At 38.2% G+C, this 18,464-nt stretch overlaps 1 protein-coding gene across 3 annotated transcripts in view; it reads right to left on the reverse strand.

The window, feature by feature from the left end:
• The window catches only part of DAPK1 (death associated protein kinase 1), an 89,592-nt gene that overhangs the window by 10,424 nt on the left and 60,704 nt on the right, over positions 1-18,464 (reverse strand). For all 3 annotated transcript variants that reach the window (XM_054003303.1, XM_054003304.1, XM_054003302.1), the window contains exons 13-20: positions 17,955-18,053; positions 16,699-16,797; positions 15,120-15,317; positions 14,004-14,201; positions 9,597-9,695; positions 6,787-6,864; positions 4,566-4,788; positions 1,711-1,899 (exon numbers count right to left, since the gene is read on the reverse strand). In XM_054003303.1, the coding sequence (XP_053859278.1) occupies positions 1,711-1,899; positions 4,566-4,788; positions 6,787-6,864; positions 9,597-9,695; positions 14,004-14,201; positions 15,120-15,317; positions 16,699-16,797; positions 17,955-18,053 (1,183 nt within the window). The remainder of the gene's footprint in view (positions 1-1,710; positions 1,900-4,565; positions 4,789-6,786; positions 6,865-9,596; positions 9,696-14,003; positions 14,202-15,119; positions 15,318-16,698; positions 16,798-17,954; positions 18,054-18,464) is intronic.

Genomic DNA, 18,464 nt, shown 5'->3' on the forward strand with positions numbered 1-18,464 from the left:
TTTAATCTGATTTAAACTTTCACAAATATAAACTGTATGAATGTGAGAAAGCAAGACTGAAAATGCAATCATGAACAAAGGGAACAAGTTTCAGTCAGTTTTAGAGGCTTAGCAGTTGGACCCTCAAAATCTGTTCCTCTCTCGCATTCCTTCTCTAGGACATTTAGCTGTATTCCACATATAAGTACCTGTGTTAAATGCATGCAGTCTTATGCAATTAAATTGAGCTTTGCCTTGAACAACAGCAGCAGATCTTGTAATTGTCTTGAAAACCAAGAATAATGGTTCCCATTCTTTTCCTGTTCACCTCAAAAAAGCTTAATATTTTTATTAATTATTCTTCTTAACATGCCACTACTGATTTTAAAAACCACTGAAGCACATTCTAAAAAGAAGCCGCTTTGTTTTACAGAACTGTACTATTCACATTGTGCTGGTAAATCAGGGCTGAAGAATCACCATGTCGTCAAGGGTTCCAAGAGCTCCATGCTTATTTTTGCCATCTCTATCTTAGGGTGAGAAAAGTGTTAGTATGTTGCACTTCCCAGATGCACCATCTGATTAGGGTGATGTCTGCTGCATCTGTACTACTTCTAATTAAATAAATGGCGATTAAGATGTGCCTCAGACTTCTAGAAGGAGAAAAGTCAGAGCACTCCAACCTGCTGTTATGAGTACAGCTACTCAGAGTTCACCTGTGTGTGCACTTTGTTCTGTATAGTACAGAACAGAGAAAGAAAACTAAGTACTTCTGGCAGTCCATGGCACAATTCTGTTTCCCTGCAGAATTTGACTGGGCTTCAAATTACACTGAAAGAAGAAATTAGCTTACACAAAGAACAAGTTTTATCTACTTGGCAAACTCTTCAGCATCTAAGATAAATGCTTTGTCACTATATTGGTAATTATGCACTGATATGCAGATTTCTGTTTACAAGGTAAACTCTTGATTAATACTAACTGAGCTTCAAAATTGTAGCTGCTAAGGCACGCAAAACATTTTCCGTATAAAGAAGAGGTCTGACCACTGATACAAATGACAATTAGTATGGCTAGTGGAGTATAAGCACAATTTGTGTGGTCTCAGAGCCAAAAGCCATGTGTGTACTTATGACAGTTTCTGTGATTGACCCCTCTTACTGCTAACTGGTTTCAACTGCAGAGCAGTTAGTTTCCTCGCAAAAAAAGAAATTAAATCAGAAGCTCCACTCACAATGACTGATGGGCTCCAGGGCCCACCAAAAATGTCCCAGTCCTGACATGGAGTGAGAACAGTATGTCCTTTGCATAGCTGGGAAAATACTTAAATGGTGAGGACTAAATGGTCCCAGGCTAAATCTGATAAAATCCCCAGATACCATATAGTATAGATGAAGAAGCATTCCTACTAGGAGCCATTTTGCTGACCTGCTCCTGTCATATCAAATCTCTCTTTTCTACTCTCCCACTTACTCACCTCAGAAACATTCCTAAGTAATACTGTAAAGATCTGACATGAGTGATTAAAATGTATATTACAACAGCTACAGAACTTCAGGCAGATTACTTTCTTAAACAAATTCAATACCACCAGTGTTGGACTGTCAAACACAGTCACTACTATGCCAAGTCAGACTTTCCCCTCCCCCCACATTTTTATTTTAAAAAATGAGTTAAATGGCATTAACTGTTCTATAGCATTAAGGCACCCCAGCCCAGGGCTCTTCTTACCATGCAAGCAGGCATTCTGGATGTCAATGGCCTTGGTGGACTGGTCATCAGAAGAGAAGTGAGAATGATGAGCAGGTGATACGAAAGTTTCTAATACCCCTTTGGTCAGGCCTGGCTCAAACATCATACTACGGCTTCTCACGCTGACATTTTCACAACCAGGATAAAGATTCGTAATACTTACTGAAACTGGGTCAGGGAAAGGAAATGAGATTGCAAACCATGTGAAAATCACAAGAAGATCACTTCAAAACAACTATGCAGGCCATAAAAGCAGATTAAAAAGCCCAAAGTGTTCTTCAAAGAAAAGAGATGTCTATGAAGGGTGTACAAAAATACATTCTTATTCTGAATGATTTAAAGGAGAATATTAGAATTATCCTATAAAGCACTTATGTCCATTAGCAGATATATCTCTGAGTGGAAAGCATAAAAGGAGACTGAAATGTATGTGTATGAAAGGTTTGAATAGTTAAAGTTCTATGTTGCAAAATATGCTGCCTTTTTTTTTTTTTAAGCTAAGGTCTACAATTTCATTGCATGATTTATTATTGGCATGGAAATGTCACATATTCATAGTATTGATTCCTGTAAGTAATGATAAAAAACATCACTGTGTAACAAGTGTCTCAGCAGTGGTGGGGGAGAAAAGCAGGCTCTTAACCAAAATGATTTTACCAATAAGCAATTTTTAAATTCCTTGTTTATTCAGATTCCCAGAGTGCAAATTATAAACAAAGGGGCTTTTTAACTGACTTGCACCATCTAGTGGATAAAGATTTCTTTCCTCCACCAGTTGGCAAATTCTAATATTTAGGTTTTATAATAGAAAGAGATTTATCTGTTAACTGTTGAACTACACTTTCATGTTTGGTCTCCTAGGGTAATATTTTAAATCTTTTGGCTCTTGTGAATAAATACTTCGTGAATTTGCACACTTATTTTTACAGAGTTTAAACAAATACATAAACAAACAAATCCTATGTGACCAAGTATAGACCAAATTGTGCTGATTTAAATATTTATCTGAATATGTCACTCAGCCCAGAATATAATTTACATGCTATATGTCGCTGTCGAGCAGGACGGGAACAGAGAACTCCAGATCAGAAGGCAAAGAAAATGAGCTCTGATTTATTTCAAATATACTGCTCTATATATAGAGAACATCGAGAAGACTAATTTCATTTGTCTTAGAGTAAAAACATCTCACACCATTGGTGTGCAGTGAATGATGCACAGTAGCAGAACATATCTATAAACAATGTGAATAACAAGATAGATTAGAGAATTATTTACATTCTTTCCCAACTGTTTCCCAGGCTCTTGCCTGGTTAGAAAACCTTTCTCTTTCTCTCTGACTGAGCTGAGAATATCCACAGCTATATAATGATTACATCCCAAAAGAACATATATTGAAAGAAGCAAAACCCGAACTTCCAAATGCTAAAACAACCCACAGTAGCTTTGTATATATACAACTGCATGTCTTTCTGGCTTTATATCTAGGTAAGCTCTTTTGAAGGGCTTCAAATTCACCTTTATTTTTACGCTGATTTGCCAGTGTGACTGGCAGTCTTTCTGATTTTATGATGGTGTGAGCACATAACACCTCTTCTTTGGTTCTGTTACTAACCAATACAAAAAATCTAACTTCAATCAAAACCTTCCAGTACTGCCTCCAGGAACTGATATTCCTTGAGTGATTTATCACCCTTTGTATGACACAGTAAATTAAGATAAATAAATCAAGAACCTTTGATTGATTAATTTAATCAAGTCCTTTTTTCTGTTGTCACAGATGTGAGGCCCTTGTATTAAGTAAACATTAAATGCAGTAACAATCTCTGTGGTATGGGTCTTGCCTTGTTAAGCCACTTTGTGAATGCCCTACATCTTCCTCAGGTGAACAGAGAGAAAGTAGAGATGAAAACTACTACTAGCACTGTTCTAATATTACTCAAAAATCATGAACAAAATCCAAACCTGCAAGTATTATCCGAAGTTTTTTTTTAAAAAAAGGGCAACCCTGGCCTCATCTAAAACTTATACAGTGTAAGAGCACTTCTAAACATCAATTTAAACTTGAGCTGCTCATCATGCTTAGCTTGCTTTTGTAGGCTCCCAGTGTTAGAAAAGGGACCCGGACACTCGTTTTTCTACTGTCCCCCTGTGGGTTCTTCAAACACTGGGCACAGGCTTAAGTGTAAACCTAGCTAGTTTCTCTACACCTTGTAGCTCTTACCACTTTGCACAGGCCAGCCGGTGCTATATGAGCAATCTGCTCCCTAATATTTGTAAATATTTACTTCAGTTTAGAAAACTTCCATTTTCAGCTTGTTGGAAGACGATTTTAGACACCTCTAACTGGACTAATTCAAACGTGTACCTTAGGGAAAAGCACTCCAAGGCATCAGAGGCAGTTCTGAAACCTGCTGCTACTTAAAAATCACATAGAGATGCAGCAACTGTTCCAATTTTGCAGTGTTTATTGAAGTTCCTCCAGCAGAAAGGAAGCTAGTCATGACACTGATGTTTGCAACCTAGGACTTTTTGTGAAAAATAAATAGCAGTGTTTACAAGTCCTGTGCTCTGCTGTGCAAGTTCACTTATGCAGCATGTAAGCAAAAAAAACCTTAACTACTCATGTATCCTTCACATTCACTAGTCCTCTTCCTCTTACTTTAGGTATAAATCTATGCACAGAGAAGTCAATCCCTTCTCCCTTTTTCTTTTGTTTCTTACATAATTAGGCTGTCCTGTCTTCTGCAGTGCAGCCAACAGCTTCTTCTTAGGAGCTTAGAGAATAAGAGGAAACTATTTTCTCATACAAACATTATGGTTCAAAACCATACCTGAAGGTTTGGAAGACAAAGGTGATGGAGGGAATCTGCTTGAGTTTGTGGAGGAGAGCCTAGGTCTACGTCTTCTGAAAAAGCTTCGTATCAGGCCACATTTGAGAGACTCCACGAGGGTGGTTTTCCCAGTGCCAGAGTATCCAAACAGCTTCAGTTTGATCCGGGGCTGTGGATTCTGTGTGTGCCTCAGCTGCTGGATAAAAATCCCCCGGTGTGTATCCTAAAATTCAACACAAAGAATAAACAGAATGTTTGGCAGGGAACTTCTGCCTCCCAACAAACTCAGCGTGGGGTTTAGATACACTTTCTTGCCAGACTGCTGTTCATCTGGTTCATCATTCAAGTCATCAGTTACTGGACAGGTAGACAGGAGAGCTTAATGCTCACTCTCAAGAGCTGCCTTGACGTTTCATGAAAATCCCATGTCTTCAGGCTCAAATCAGTGAATGGAATTATTTTGACCTTCAGTGCAAAGGTGTCAAGCCTCTTTCAGTGCCCATTCTCCTAACCCATCAGTCTCAGGAGGTTAACCAATATACATACTCTTATGGAATGCACACGCAGCACTGAAGAATTTTGCTGCAACAGCTATCACCTGAACCATCCAACAACTCAATGTGCATTTCTTCTCTTCTTTTCTTTACACCAGCTTTTTCAGTGCTTCTCATGTTTGGGTGAATTTCAAGGAAACAGGGAGGAAGAAGGAAAGTGTGAGAGCAAAGGAACTAGATTCCCCTCCCTTTCTTTGTTCCCCTCTGTGGAGCTGAGAGGCTCTGTTGTTCTGCATTTGCACCTAATTTACATGTAGGATGAGCCCCCTGAATTATAAGCATGCAGCAACTGAGCTGAGAAATTTGACAGAAGCAGTAGTGCATACAAGTTTGTTCCTTCCTCACCAGAAGGCATTTCTTTAGTAAATTAGTCACAGTGCAAACACTGCACTGTTACAGCTAATACTGAATCCTCCACAAGAGCCACTATGTTAGTAGATTCTTCACATGTCTGTATTAGAGGCAAAATACTTCACAAACACCAAAAATAAGTGTAAGGTATACTATGCACTAGGTGATACTGAATAGATAGATATTAGAATATTTTCAGTGGTTAGATATAATTTGCTAATTTCAATTGATCAGATTCTCTGTTACAAAGTATAATGCATTTTCCCCATATATATATAGACAGGCCTTCAGTAATGTATATTCCACTATCAAGAAGAGAGTTACAGTTTACTAATATTTCTTTCGAAAGAGATCTATCTGACCTTCTTCCTTTGTTCTAGGCCAATTTGTATTATTTTCATATTTACATTATGAATAAATCACGAATTTACCTGCCTGCATGCAGACACAAATAAGAGTTTGGTGTGGGGATGTAACTATGCAAAATGGAGCCTATTATGACAAACTTTACAATAGCTGTCATTGCAAAGGAAGTCTGCACTTTGCACTTTTTCATATCTTCACACACATATAGTTTACAATCCTAGGAAGTATAGATTTGCTGGCTGGCCTAAAGGACACGATTCTCCTTGGCAATACATGATGTGCACCATCTTCCATTAGCAATAGGAATTATCATTTATTTCAGTTTCTCCAAACACAGACTCATCATTGTAATTATAACAGGATTATTTTAACTGGTCTGGCTCTTGCCTGTAATCTCCAGGCAAGTAGGCTCTGAACCTTCCCAGCATGAGTGATGCTGCTTGACTAATCAATGTGTATCAGATGTGTCAGACATGCTGCCTTACAACAAGCCCAGGTCATCTCTTTGTTCTAGTTAGCAAGACATTTGGATATACTGAAACTGCAGAATTAAAAGATGACATTGAGAACTTATGCAACTATTTCATATGGTATTGACATTTTTGTAAGGGGCACAAACCTCCCATCCTTCATAACCCTAATCTCAGTAAAATGGTGATGGTGAGGAAATGAGTCATCTTGGGGGATGTGCTAATTCTTAATAGCTTATTTTCTAGTAAATACCTTAGATGCTTTGCTAGGCACTGTCAGACACAGATATAAATCAGTGGTGCATACTAGCTTAGCCAGATTCTTTAATATGCACATATTTACTTTAATTGAGGGCATAATTTCAAATTAAAAATATAAAAAGGAAAAAGAAAAAAAGACAGCATTGCAGCAAGGGATTTTGCAACAGCTTGTAGAATGGCTGCAATGAAAACCTCACTTAAAATTCATGTATTCCCAACCTTTTTAAGTCTTGCAAGCAGACTGGCTACATGTTCATGCTGCTCTGCTCTGGCGAGATCTTCTGCTGTTTTCCCATCCTGTTAAAACACAAATTATTAGCAGCAGTTCCTTCATTTTTCTTTTAGAGATGGGCATCTGGATGCCACTGTAACAAGATACTTTGAATTCAGAGTCTGAGAGCAAAGTCAACACTCCTCCCCCTGAATTCCATCTCTCTTCTCACAAGTAGAGGATGATAGTGATTTCTAGATATTGCCCAATGAATAGATTTAAAGGTCACAAAGAAGGGACACATCAGCATATAGACTCACATGAATAGCAGGTGAATGTTTGTTTACCTGTGGATAAAGACTGACAGTAGCATATAGGATTCCATAAAGGATTCCAGAAAGCAAGAAACTTATAAAGGATGCAGTTTAAATTGTATCAGCATGTTTAAAAGGAGAAGCAAAGCTGCCTTCAGGATTCTGGTCTTGCCATACAGTTACCAATGTTTCATAGATCAACAGTTTAATATCTAAAAGACCAAAAGAAAAATTGCCTGCTACTTTGACTCTTACAGCTATCTTATGTTATTGTATTGTTTTAAATTTTGTAAGAGGTAATTTTGAAGTACTTTGCTTATTTCAGTATCTCAGATAAGAGAATTAGAAAATACATCCACAAGAAAAATAGCAAGTTATTTTCCTATTCAAGCTTTCTTGAAAAGTACTGAGTATCTACACACTGGTATAGCAAAGGTAAGCAAAACTGACCTATAAAAAGAGCTTGGTTACAGGATCCATGAAAGTGTATTTTTCACCTACTGGTAAATTTCATTACAATTGCTGACTGGCTCCCTATATTGCAAATCAGACAGCCTGCAAGAGCTGATCCTGAGTTCAAATGGTATTTGCAAGCATCTGCATCCAAAACTTTTAATCACTCTGACAATTTTAAAGTTGTTTGAGAAACTTGCATGAGAAGAATCCAACAACACGGTGCCAGTTAACATGTGAGCACAACAGATGTTTTGGGGCAATTTTCAAACATTTGAAATTATTGTATACTCCAGGAGCGGAAGGTTTTCTAAGGTTAATTAACACCATCTATTAAATCAAATTAAAAATAGACTAGTTCCAAAATGAGCTTTAATGCAGAAAGAAGGCAAGGAATTAATAATACAGGCCAGTTACTTAATGGTGTTGGAAAAGTTAGCTCCTCAGGAACGGCATACTGAGGGAAGAAAAAGGCCATTAATTTTATTGCACTGTCTTAGACAGGGCTGTTAATAAACTTTTCAGAACAATTTAACAGCCTTCTAGCAAACCAGTGCAAAACTGAAATATTAAAATCACAACATGCAAGTTCCTTTGGTACTCTCCCCCTTTTTCCTTCTCTCTGCCATCACTCTGCTAGAATAATGGATGATTACGTATATTCAGTGTACTGCTCCTGCTAGATTTAGTATCAGCACTATTTATTTTGTTATAGCCTTCAAACTGACCTAAACTGAAGAGACAAAATGTACTTTTATCTTGGAAGGAGAGTGTCCACACAGGCAATTATATCAACACAGCTGTCATGACATAAATTAAGTGCAACACCTCAAGAATTCGCCCATCACCCTTTTATTTTATCTCATCTCTACAATATGTAGTAGTGCAAATACATATACACAATGGGATGTAACAAACAAACAAAAATTTCAAAAACAGATGACAAAGGAAATCTGTAGAGCATCCTACCAAGTCCACTGCATGCACATTTCATTATTATTAACAGGGGACACAGCAATATACAATCCAATAGTTATCAAAAAGTAATTATTACGTCCTAAACTTGTTTAAGCCACAATTCCAAGTTTATTGGCATTTTCCTCCTACATAAGATCTGTGCTTAAAAGAAAAAACTGCAGTGCTAAATCTAGAGGAAAAAAACACAAAAATTAGTATTTTCTACCAAATGAGTAAAGCAAATTATACAGAAATTTTCTTATTTTCCTCCTCCATTTCAACCATCTCAGGAATAATTTGTTAGGAAAAGAACTCTGAAAAATGTGGACTCAACTAAAATCCAATGACAACATGTCTTCCTCAGATAGAGCAGTAGTTATTTCTAAGCAGAATGCACTGGTTACAATGAGTAGCAATGTTAAATGATTTGCTGCATCTGAGTAAAAAACATGGTTAATTTGTTCAAAAGACACGTAATGGTGTGTGTGATGTCTATAATTTATTGTGGATATGATGAAGGACACTTCATTCCTGCTGTGGATATGTCATTAGGAGGATGTTTCTCACTGAGAAATTGAAAATGCCTTCAGTGTTACTAGCTGGAAGCAATGATGCTGGCTGATCTGACATGAATGATTTAGTTTATATGGATACTTGCATGCTAGTTCACTCATCCATGCAACCACACATCTCCCAGCATAAAAGTAGAACTTTTTAACCCCCTTAAAGCAAGAAAAATATTTACGATACATACAATGCATTTGTATTTTTCTCAAATGTGAAATGATGTACATCTTAATGAAGTGACTTAAAATTTATAGAAAACACAAGGATACAAGTAATTCTTAGATGAAGAAATTATTAGGTGTAGACAACAAAGTGGTAACTGTACTGTACCATAATCAGGTCCAAATTCAGTTGCAAGAAGGGAACAAGTAGACAAGAGAGATATAACAAATACCACTCATGTTGTATATCATACAACAGCCTTTTTTTTAAAAATTTCAATATGTAATGTCCTTTTCTTACAGCTGTCTATGAGTTCTCTTTCAACTATCATGCATAAAAGAAGAACAGCATCTCTCAATACTTACAGAGGTTAATGCTTCTACATTGGCACCGGTCAGGCAAAGGAAGCGGACAACATCAAGAATGCCATTGTTTGCTGCCAGGTGTAAAGGTGTTCTTCCATACTAACATGAGGAAAGAAGTGTCACTACATTAGTCAAAGAACTTCACTTCAAATTTTATGAGTAATAATCAGGCATATTATACAATTATACATACTGACATGTTTTGCAGAAACTGCAAGAAAATGTACTTTTGATAGTAGCTTAAGCACAAAAGTGCAATTAAAAACAAAGGCTGGATGACTATTTAAAAAATGGGGAAACAATTTTCTAGCTAAATCCCTCACAACTGTGGAGGAATCCTTTAGAGGTTTTTTTTAGCTATATTTGATAATGTCTTTTAATTCCAGAAAATGTAATTGCTTTTTTACTTAATTAAATATGAACCACTTAAACAACACTAATTCCATAACCTTTAGAACTCTGGGTTCTACTTCAACCCAAGTACTACTGAAGATTAAGTATCTTCCCCTTTCACCCAAAGAAATAAAAGGGATGAATTAAAGAAGTCAGCATGAAATAATATATTTTCTTCAGTGAAGAGGGAAAGTGCTGTAAAGTATTGCTTTTCCAATTTTTACTTTTTTTCATGAATCTCTTCACTGACAACAGGTTCTCATGACACCCACCTCTGGTTTTACATGTTAAGAGCTACTGTTACAAAAACTACCATTTATTCCCTGCTGGTAGCCTACTATTACTTCACATTTTTATGCTTTCAATACTATTCTTCCTATCTACAAACAGAAACAAACTCATAATATTTATTGAAAGTAGTATTTGAGATTAAAGCCAGCTTTCTGACAACTGGAATCTGAAAAGATGCTCAGGTTCCTCCAGACCCTACACCTCAACTCAAGTAGCATTCTGCTTGTATTACAAAGAGTGTGTCCTGCGAGACCAGGGCAGTGATTGCCCCCCTGTACTCAGCACTGGTCAGGCCACACCTCAAATCCTGTGTTCAGTTTTTGGCTCCTCATGACAAGAAGGACATTGAGGTGCTGCAGCATGGCCAGAAAAAGGGAAGGGAGCTGGTGAAGCATCTGGAGTACAAGTCCTGTGAGGAGCTGCTGACGTAGATGGGGTTGTTTAGCTGGAGAAAAGGGGCTCAAGGAAGGCCTTGTCACTCTCTACAACAGCCCAAAAGGAGGGTGTAGTGAGGTGGGTGTTGGTTTTCTTGTGTCATGAAACAAGTGACAGGACTTAGCCTCAAGGAAAATGGAAATGGCCTCAAGTTGTGCTAGAGGAGATTTAGATTGGCTATCAGGAAAAATTTCTTCAAGCACTGGAATGGGCTGCTCAGGGAAGTGGTGGAGTCACCATTCCTGGAGGTATTTAAGTCATTTAGGTGTGGGACTTAGGGACATGGTTTAGTGGTCAGGTTGGCAGTGCTGGGTTAATGCCTAGACTCTGATATTACAGTTATTTTTTGATCTAAATGCTTCTGTGATTCTATGATTCTAAATGTATGTGATGTTCTGCTGCATTGAATCTCTGAAAGAAACAAACATTGCCTTCAGTCAGTATTACGTACATGTGGGACAAAGCCAAATGTTTGGACAAGGGCAGAAGTTAATTTTGTTACTGCCCTGTTAATACAGGGTTTGCTTCTGAAGAGGAGAAATAGAAATTGAGATTCTCTTTTTAATAACACTCAAACTCACCATTTCAAATAAAGGGTACTTTAAAAATCTGTCCAGAATACATTACTCTTAAAAGAATAACAGCAGAAGAATAATTACAACCACAGCTTCTGTAGCCATGATCCCAGGGCCACTGAACATTTGAAGGCTAATTTTTTTTTCCACTGCATGCCAGTGGTGATCCCAGCTCAACATTCTCCATTAGCAAACAGGACAATAGCCTCGTGGTCCATTAACTTGACTTCTCTAAAATGTGCTCTTATCCGTGGATCTGGATTTAATTGCATATTTGAGCTGAGAAGCAGGATTGGGGAGCTCATTGTCTTAACTTTTTTCATTAGACAGCTGATGATTTTAATTGTTGAAACCAAAAGTGATTGCACGGACCATCCTCAAAAAACTTGATAAATTTCTTTGGCTATTATCTGGCCAATACAATGTAAGTGCTTTTGTAAGAAACAGAAGTGTTAACTAGCAAAGTATTATTGCTAGAATGTGTACTTTTCCAGGAAAAAACATGAAGAAGCTAAAATACCTGAATCAAAGAAATTGCAGATAGAAACATAAAGATTCCTATAAGTAAGTTTTAAACTTTGTAGCACATATAAAATTTCAATAGGGCAGAGAAAGACATTCAGAGCTAAATATCAAGCCATAAGCACCACAGTCTGTCAGCAGACTTCAGTGGCTAACCTTACCTATTCAAACTATATAAAGTTTCCTGAAACAGCTCACTTTTCCCTTAAAACCTCCAGGATAAAAGACATAATATAAACCTGTAAAGCATTATATTTAGTTATCCCATACACTACAGCATAAGCACAAGAGAAGCAACAGAAAAGGCACTAGTGTCTTGAAATCAAGAGGCAGGTAATGAAATATTCTTTTTGGAAAGTGCTTACACTTGTTTGCATTTGTTATGGTTTGACATGGAAGTGAATTTTTTTTTTCAGGAAGTTAGGTCAAACCAATCAGTGGTCAGGTTTGGATATTGGCACCTGGAGTGACCACTGAAAGTATGGACACGCCTCTGAGAACACAGGGGGTTAAAAGCAAGAACTCCCAGGGGAACTGTCTCTTTGGTTCCGGTCGTCAGAGAGTGCAGTGCAGACTCTCCCCTGCCCAGCCACGGGCTGGGTGGGGGAGGGGAAGCCACGCGGCCTTGTCCAGGTAGGCCCAGGGGCTGAAGGACTGGAACCGAGCCAGCTCCTGGACGGAAGGGTGGAGAGAAGTGGAGATGCCTTTGTTCCCCCCGCCAGCAGAGGGAAAGTGACAGAGAGCCTGATGGCACCTGGAAATTTGCCGGCAGAGGAGAAGCAGAAAGGGGCGGGGGGGATGATGCCCAGCATGGGAGTCGGGAATGCTGGACAGAGATTTCAGCTGTCCAGGGAGTCTGAACTTTTAACCCTTTCCGGGAAATGAGGGCTTTGTAAAATATTACTCCTCCTCGATTTGTAGTGGAAGAGAGACAGTCTGGGACCTGAGATGTTAGAAGAAGAAATATTTAGGTGGGAGGAGATGATGGAGTAGCTTTTGGCTGGACTTTTCTTGTTAGCCATAGACTGAACCAAATTCTCCTGCAATAGAGACTGCATTTTAGGGGGATGCAGTGGTGACCCAAGGAGACCTGCTTCAGCAACCACCAGTGAAGGGATGGCAAGAACAGAGGAAAGCTGAGGAGGGAATGGTGATGCCCTCTGTCTTCAGGAAGAAGATGATCTCTGTTCCTGGACCCTTGGCCCCAGGGGAAAATGGGGGGGACTGTAGTCCCAAGATGAGAAGCTGAACTGTTGTCTCTTTTGGTCCTTGGCAAAGCATCCTTAAAGGAGCCCTATGAGCAGTCTGTCCATGCACGGTGGTGAGAGCACTGTGACATGGAATGGAGAGTGTCACACTGGCAGATTTTCTCCGGGCAGTTGCCATGTGTGACAGGGAAACACAGGAGGTGGCAACTGTGTTTCCTGGGGGGTCTGTGGTGCAAGAGAGGCTCCTCTCTCCCTTGATGGACTGAGTATTGATTATCTGAATGGTGGGAACTTGATCAGAAATCCCGGGTGATGTTTCATGGTGGGTGGTTTGTAGATTAAGAAGAGGAGGGGTGTTTTAGAGGGTCTTCATCCTGGATTTAGTCCATGTGTCTTCTGTAGTAGTAGTTTAATAAAGTTTTTTTCATTTGTTATTAAGCTTGGGCCTGCTCTGCTCTGTTCCTGATAACATCTCACAGCATTTATTTGGAAAGGTGTATTTTCATGGGGGCGCTGGCATTGCGCCAGTGTCAAACCATAACAGCTGGCATTCATCTACCAATAATCATTGCAAACACCATTTTTAGAGTTACCACATTGTAGCAGAAAACATACCAGTCTTCAATTCTGTGTATAACTTAATGTTACCTATGAAATCAAAGCCAGATGCAATGCATTTTGTCTGTTCTTTTGCACCTAGATGTAATCTGCATAATGCAAAGCTAAATGGTTAAGAAAGAAGGTTGGCAAAACATATTGTAATAATTCACATGATTTTTTTCTTTATTGATGTATAATTATCTATTCAACTGAAACAAACTGATAAATTTGTGAGGTGAGTAATTTAATACTTTGCATTCAGCCACTTCCAGAGACAGAAAAACCAAGGAAAAGATGTTTTCATATCAGAGAACTTGAAAAGGTCACCTAATGCAACAGGTGAGCTAATAAACAACATAGTTCAGTATCCATATTCCATTTACCTTATTAGTGACATCCAAACTACAATTTGCTTCACAGAGTGCCATCACAATAGGTACATTCCCATCTTTGCAGGCCACATGTAAGGGAGTGTTGCCATGTCTGTCTTGGAAATCTACAAAACATCCTTGACTGATGAGAGTTTTAACTACTTCTATTTGACATCTTCTTACAGCAAGATGCAGAGCTATATGACCATCCTGAAATAAAGAGACAGCTTGTAAGTGAGATCAAATAACACTAAAAATCAAAACATTGAGTAAAGTCACAGCCATCTCAAGTAACAGAATGCATCTCCTTCCCTCAAGAATCAGAGTGGTTTTTGATTTGAAGGTGGAAAAAGGGAGATGCACCATATTTGTCTGAAGGAATAAACCATGAGATGAAAGCAAATTTCTCTTAAGCCACTGGTCTTTGCAGCAGAACAGATAAAATACAAATGCACATTCTCTTCTAACAGCTTTCCTCAGAGGGAGAAGAGTGATCAACAGTAACAACCAGCTGAATATTGTAAACTCTAGTGTTTACTAGACAGAACTTTCTCTCTGTGGAACAATTTAAAGAGATAATGTAACCGGAAAAATAATTTAATGCTTTTAGAAGTGAAAACTTTCTTCTGAACTTACTTTAATAACTATTTATTTAACATTACTAATAACGGTAGCTAAAAGGCCAGCCATACAAAAAATACAAGCAATTAAATTCCAAATTTATTTATTTGGATTACATCCTGAAATACAAAAATTGATTCTGAAACAAATAGTTATATTTTTAAATAGTTCTTAATAGAAATGGATGTGATTTATCCAACCCATAGTAATCAAAGGTCAACAGCAAATCCATCTTTTTCTCTGAAGTTAACAGTTTGTTGCCAATTACAAACCTAATTTTTCAAAGAGTGTTACTCATGAGGTGATAAATGATAAGGAGATGACAGATCAGCAAAATCCCAATCATGGTATAATAATCATCAATGGACAACCTTAAAGACTATTTCAGCCATCAATAGGCCATGTGCGAACTGATATGAAAATTCACACTGTGGAAACAACATTGACTTGCAGCACTGAAATGAAGCAATTGAGAGACACATCCCTGTGATGTTAGACATAACTAACCTTGTCTGTTGCGTGAAGGTCAGCCCTGTGTTCTGCCAAGCATTCCACAATATCATGGTAACCCCTAGCAGATGCTGTCAGGAGTGGGGTCTCCCCTTCTTTGTTTTTAATGTTCACATTGCAACCTGCTTCGCAGAGTGCTTTGGCAACAGAGTAGTAGCCATGCCAAGCAGCACAGTGCAGTGGGGTTTCTTCTTCCTATGAACATCGAAAATCAAAAAACAGCACTGAACCAAACTTCAGGAAGAAAAACTGCTCAGCTTAAAAATACAAAAAGATGGTATGAAAAAGAAAAGACAGTCTACTAAGTAAGTCCTATAAAAAGACGTTGTAGTTTATAATGCTGATGTTCTAAAACCAAGAATAACTTCAACTGGCATACAAGTGATTATGGTACCTTGTATGTCAGCAATACTACTTTAAATCTATCCTTTAGTTAGCCCCTGAGGCTAACTATCTTGGTTCTCTCATTTGAAAACAGACCCTTGTTCACAAACAACTTCTACATCCTGTGTGCTGTGACTAATCCAGTGTCTAAAACAGATTGATCACCATGAAGGAGCAAATCCCACTAGACCTGCAGTTTGAGGCAGGTCACTCTGCTTACCATGTTGAGAAAGCAAATCCCAATGTTCTAGGAGCAAAGATACTTAAAAACCCAAGTCTTTTAAAGACACATCACAGCATGCCTTTGAAACTGTCTGCATTTGGAGTTCAGTTCTGACTGAAGCACTAATTTGCTTTTTGTTTGAACCCACAAAACTTCAAAATATTCAACTTCAATTCATTGTACATCAGAGCAGTTACGTGGAACACCATTAAAAACCTCAAATGTTTCACAAAAATATACTGAAAGCAGCCTCCTGAAAAAGCAGGGAGAATTAAAACCTACTAAAAGTTCTATCGAATTCTAAGAAATGAGTTAGCCTTTCTCTACCTGGCAAATATCAAAAAAGAGACAATTGAGGCTGATAATAGCAGAGGACTTGGACTGTATTCAAGGCTTCTGTAAAAATCTGAGCGTGAAGAAACAGACAAAGAGCAAGTCCTCCCTCAGCCTAGGGCTCCTTAAACAATGAAAAGGAAGTCCTAGAGGATGCAGCACTTGGGGAGGCTTGTGAAACTCATACACACAGAGTCAAATCTGGGTCAAATGGATTTTCTTTTTCTATTAAGCCTTTTCTTCCTTGTTTTCTTGCATGAGTTCAGAGCTCTAGAGAAATCCTCCTCTCATTTTCAAAAATGTGTCCTTGACACTGCAGAAAAATCCTATGACTGCTAAAACCAAGCAGAATTCAAGGCGAAAACTAATAAAAATCTTTAGCTGAACTCAAAGAGTACACACCACCACCCACACCTTCACAGAGTTGTTTCTCTGAGAAGCTTTCATTTTTGAGAGAACCTGTGTTTTATAGCACTGGTTGGTTCTCTCAGTTTTTCACATAATCTTTATTTATTAAGAGCCATCAAAACCTCCATAATTCTGGTTTGCCAGAGGCTAAAAGCAAGACATGTAGTTTTGACCACTTATAGAAAGCCTTATTTGTTGAAAAAAATGCAGACAGTTTTCATGACTTACCTTGTCTTGAAAGTTTGGATTGGATCCAATGCTACAGAGAAACTGAACCACATCCACATGCCCATACCGAGCTGCCACGTGGAGAGCGGTCTCCCCAGACTGCAATTACAGGAGAACATGCCAGTGTAATTTCCTGTGTCACACCATAATATACACTGCCTGTACACCGTGTACAGCCTGAATGTCCTGAATCCTGCACGGGATACTCCTCCCTCTCTGTTGCCCAGCCACACAGCTCCATCAGCAGAGCTTACAAGCTGGTTGTATGTGATAGACACACCACCACCTGGCAGGTAGGTTATCTCTTCAAAGGATATCTTTTTCCAGAACTTATTTTTCCACTTTATTACTTCCAGATCACAGCCACGATGGGATTATGAGGAGGAGGCTGTGTGTGCAATTGTGTTGAAAGAGATTTACCACTTCTATTCATAATATTTCCATATGCTCCCCCCTGCCCTGTTTATTCAAATGTAAGGAGCTGGCCTAACACTTTTGTATACCCTGGTGTGTTTTGGCCACTATGTCTAACTATTTGCAACACTTTCTTTTTTGAAACTATATAAAACAGAAATGGTACTTTTATTAAGAGAGTAACCTCTTTCATAGTAGCCTTATCAGGAGTCAAACAGCAATTTTCCTAATATACCTTGCCTTGCATTAGTTCCCTCAACAAAGCAAACTGTCTCACAAGTATAATTTGTTCTGTACTGGAGGTTTGGATAGTATAAAGTCATTGCTATAGTATAAAAATTTAACAGCAACTAGTTTCTAGGGCATATGTTGCTCAAATAACACTGCCAAAGACAAGGTAAGTGCTCATCAGCTATAAATTGTTAGGCTTCCTTATACTCAACTTAATAACAGTCAAATTTACTTGTCAGACAAAAGTGATTTTCAGTCAAGAGGAATGAAAAACCAAATCACGATTTCACTCTAAGTTCCAATGAGAAATCAAGTCTTTAAGTGAAAATTAATTTAAGTTTGTACTTCCCCACCTACCCACCATGTACTCACCACATTTAATATGCACACTTGGCTAACATTTGTCAGAAAAGTAATCAGTACATCCAGCTACTTTAAAGGTCTGTTATCACAGCCCTATATGTCAACTTAGAAAACCACACTAAAAGAGCCAGTTAAATTCTTGGAATTATGGCACAGCTGAAAACCATTTCAATTGAAAGACCTCTCTCTTTGCTAAGATAGAGTTATAGGAAAAGGCCCTCTGTGTAAAAAGGGAGTTATTTTCTTACCTTATCCTTAATATCCAAAGGACATTCATTATCATTAAGAAATTTCAGTGTTTCTACGTGTCCATGTCGAGAAGCCCAATAGATTGCATTAGATCCAGCCTGTCAAAAAAAAAAAAAAAAAATCATTTCAGATGTTATGGATCAAGTTAAAATCCTAATTCGAGATTTTCAACTGAGGTACATGTGTACTTAGGTGTTCACAGACACACTGAAAAGCTATTCAAGCTTATATAAACACATTCACTTGAAAAAAAAAACCAAATTGATTCAACAACCCTACATACCAACAGTGACAACAAAAACCTCTCTATGCAAGGATGATTAACAGGATTACTAACTGTTTGCAAGGATAATCCACTTCTTCTTTGTTAGTGAGTTCTTTGGAAAGAACAGTCATGAGATAAAAACCTTTCTTCTGCTTGCTTTACCATCTATTAGATGGAGAAGCAGATAGTTCTTCAAGCTTGCTTTAAATGAAGTGTTACAGCATACTGGGGAAAAGACCTTATT

This window comes from Vidua macroura, chromosome Z (assembly GCF_024509145.1).
Source record: "Vidua macroura isolate BioBank_ID:100142 chromosome Z, ASM2450914v1, whole genome shotgun sequence".
NCBI classification, from domain to species: domain Eukaryota; kingdom Metazoa; phylum Chordata; class Aves; order Passeriformes; family Viduidae; genus Vidua; species Vidua macroura.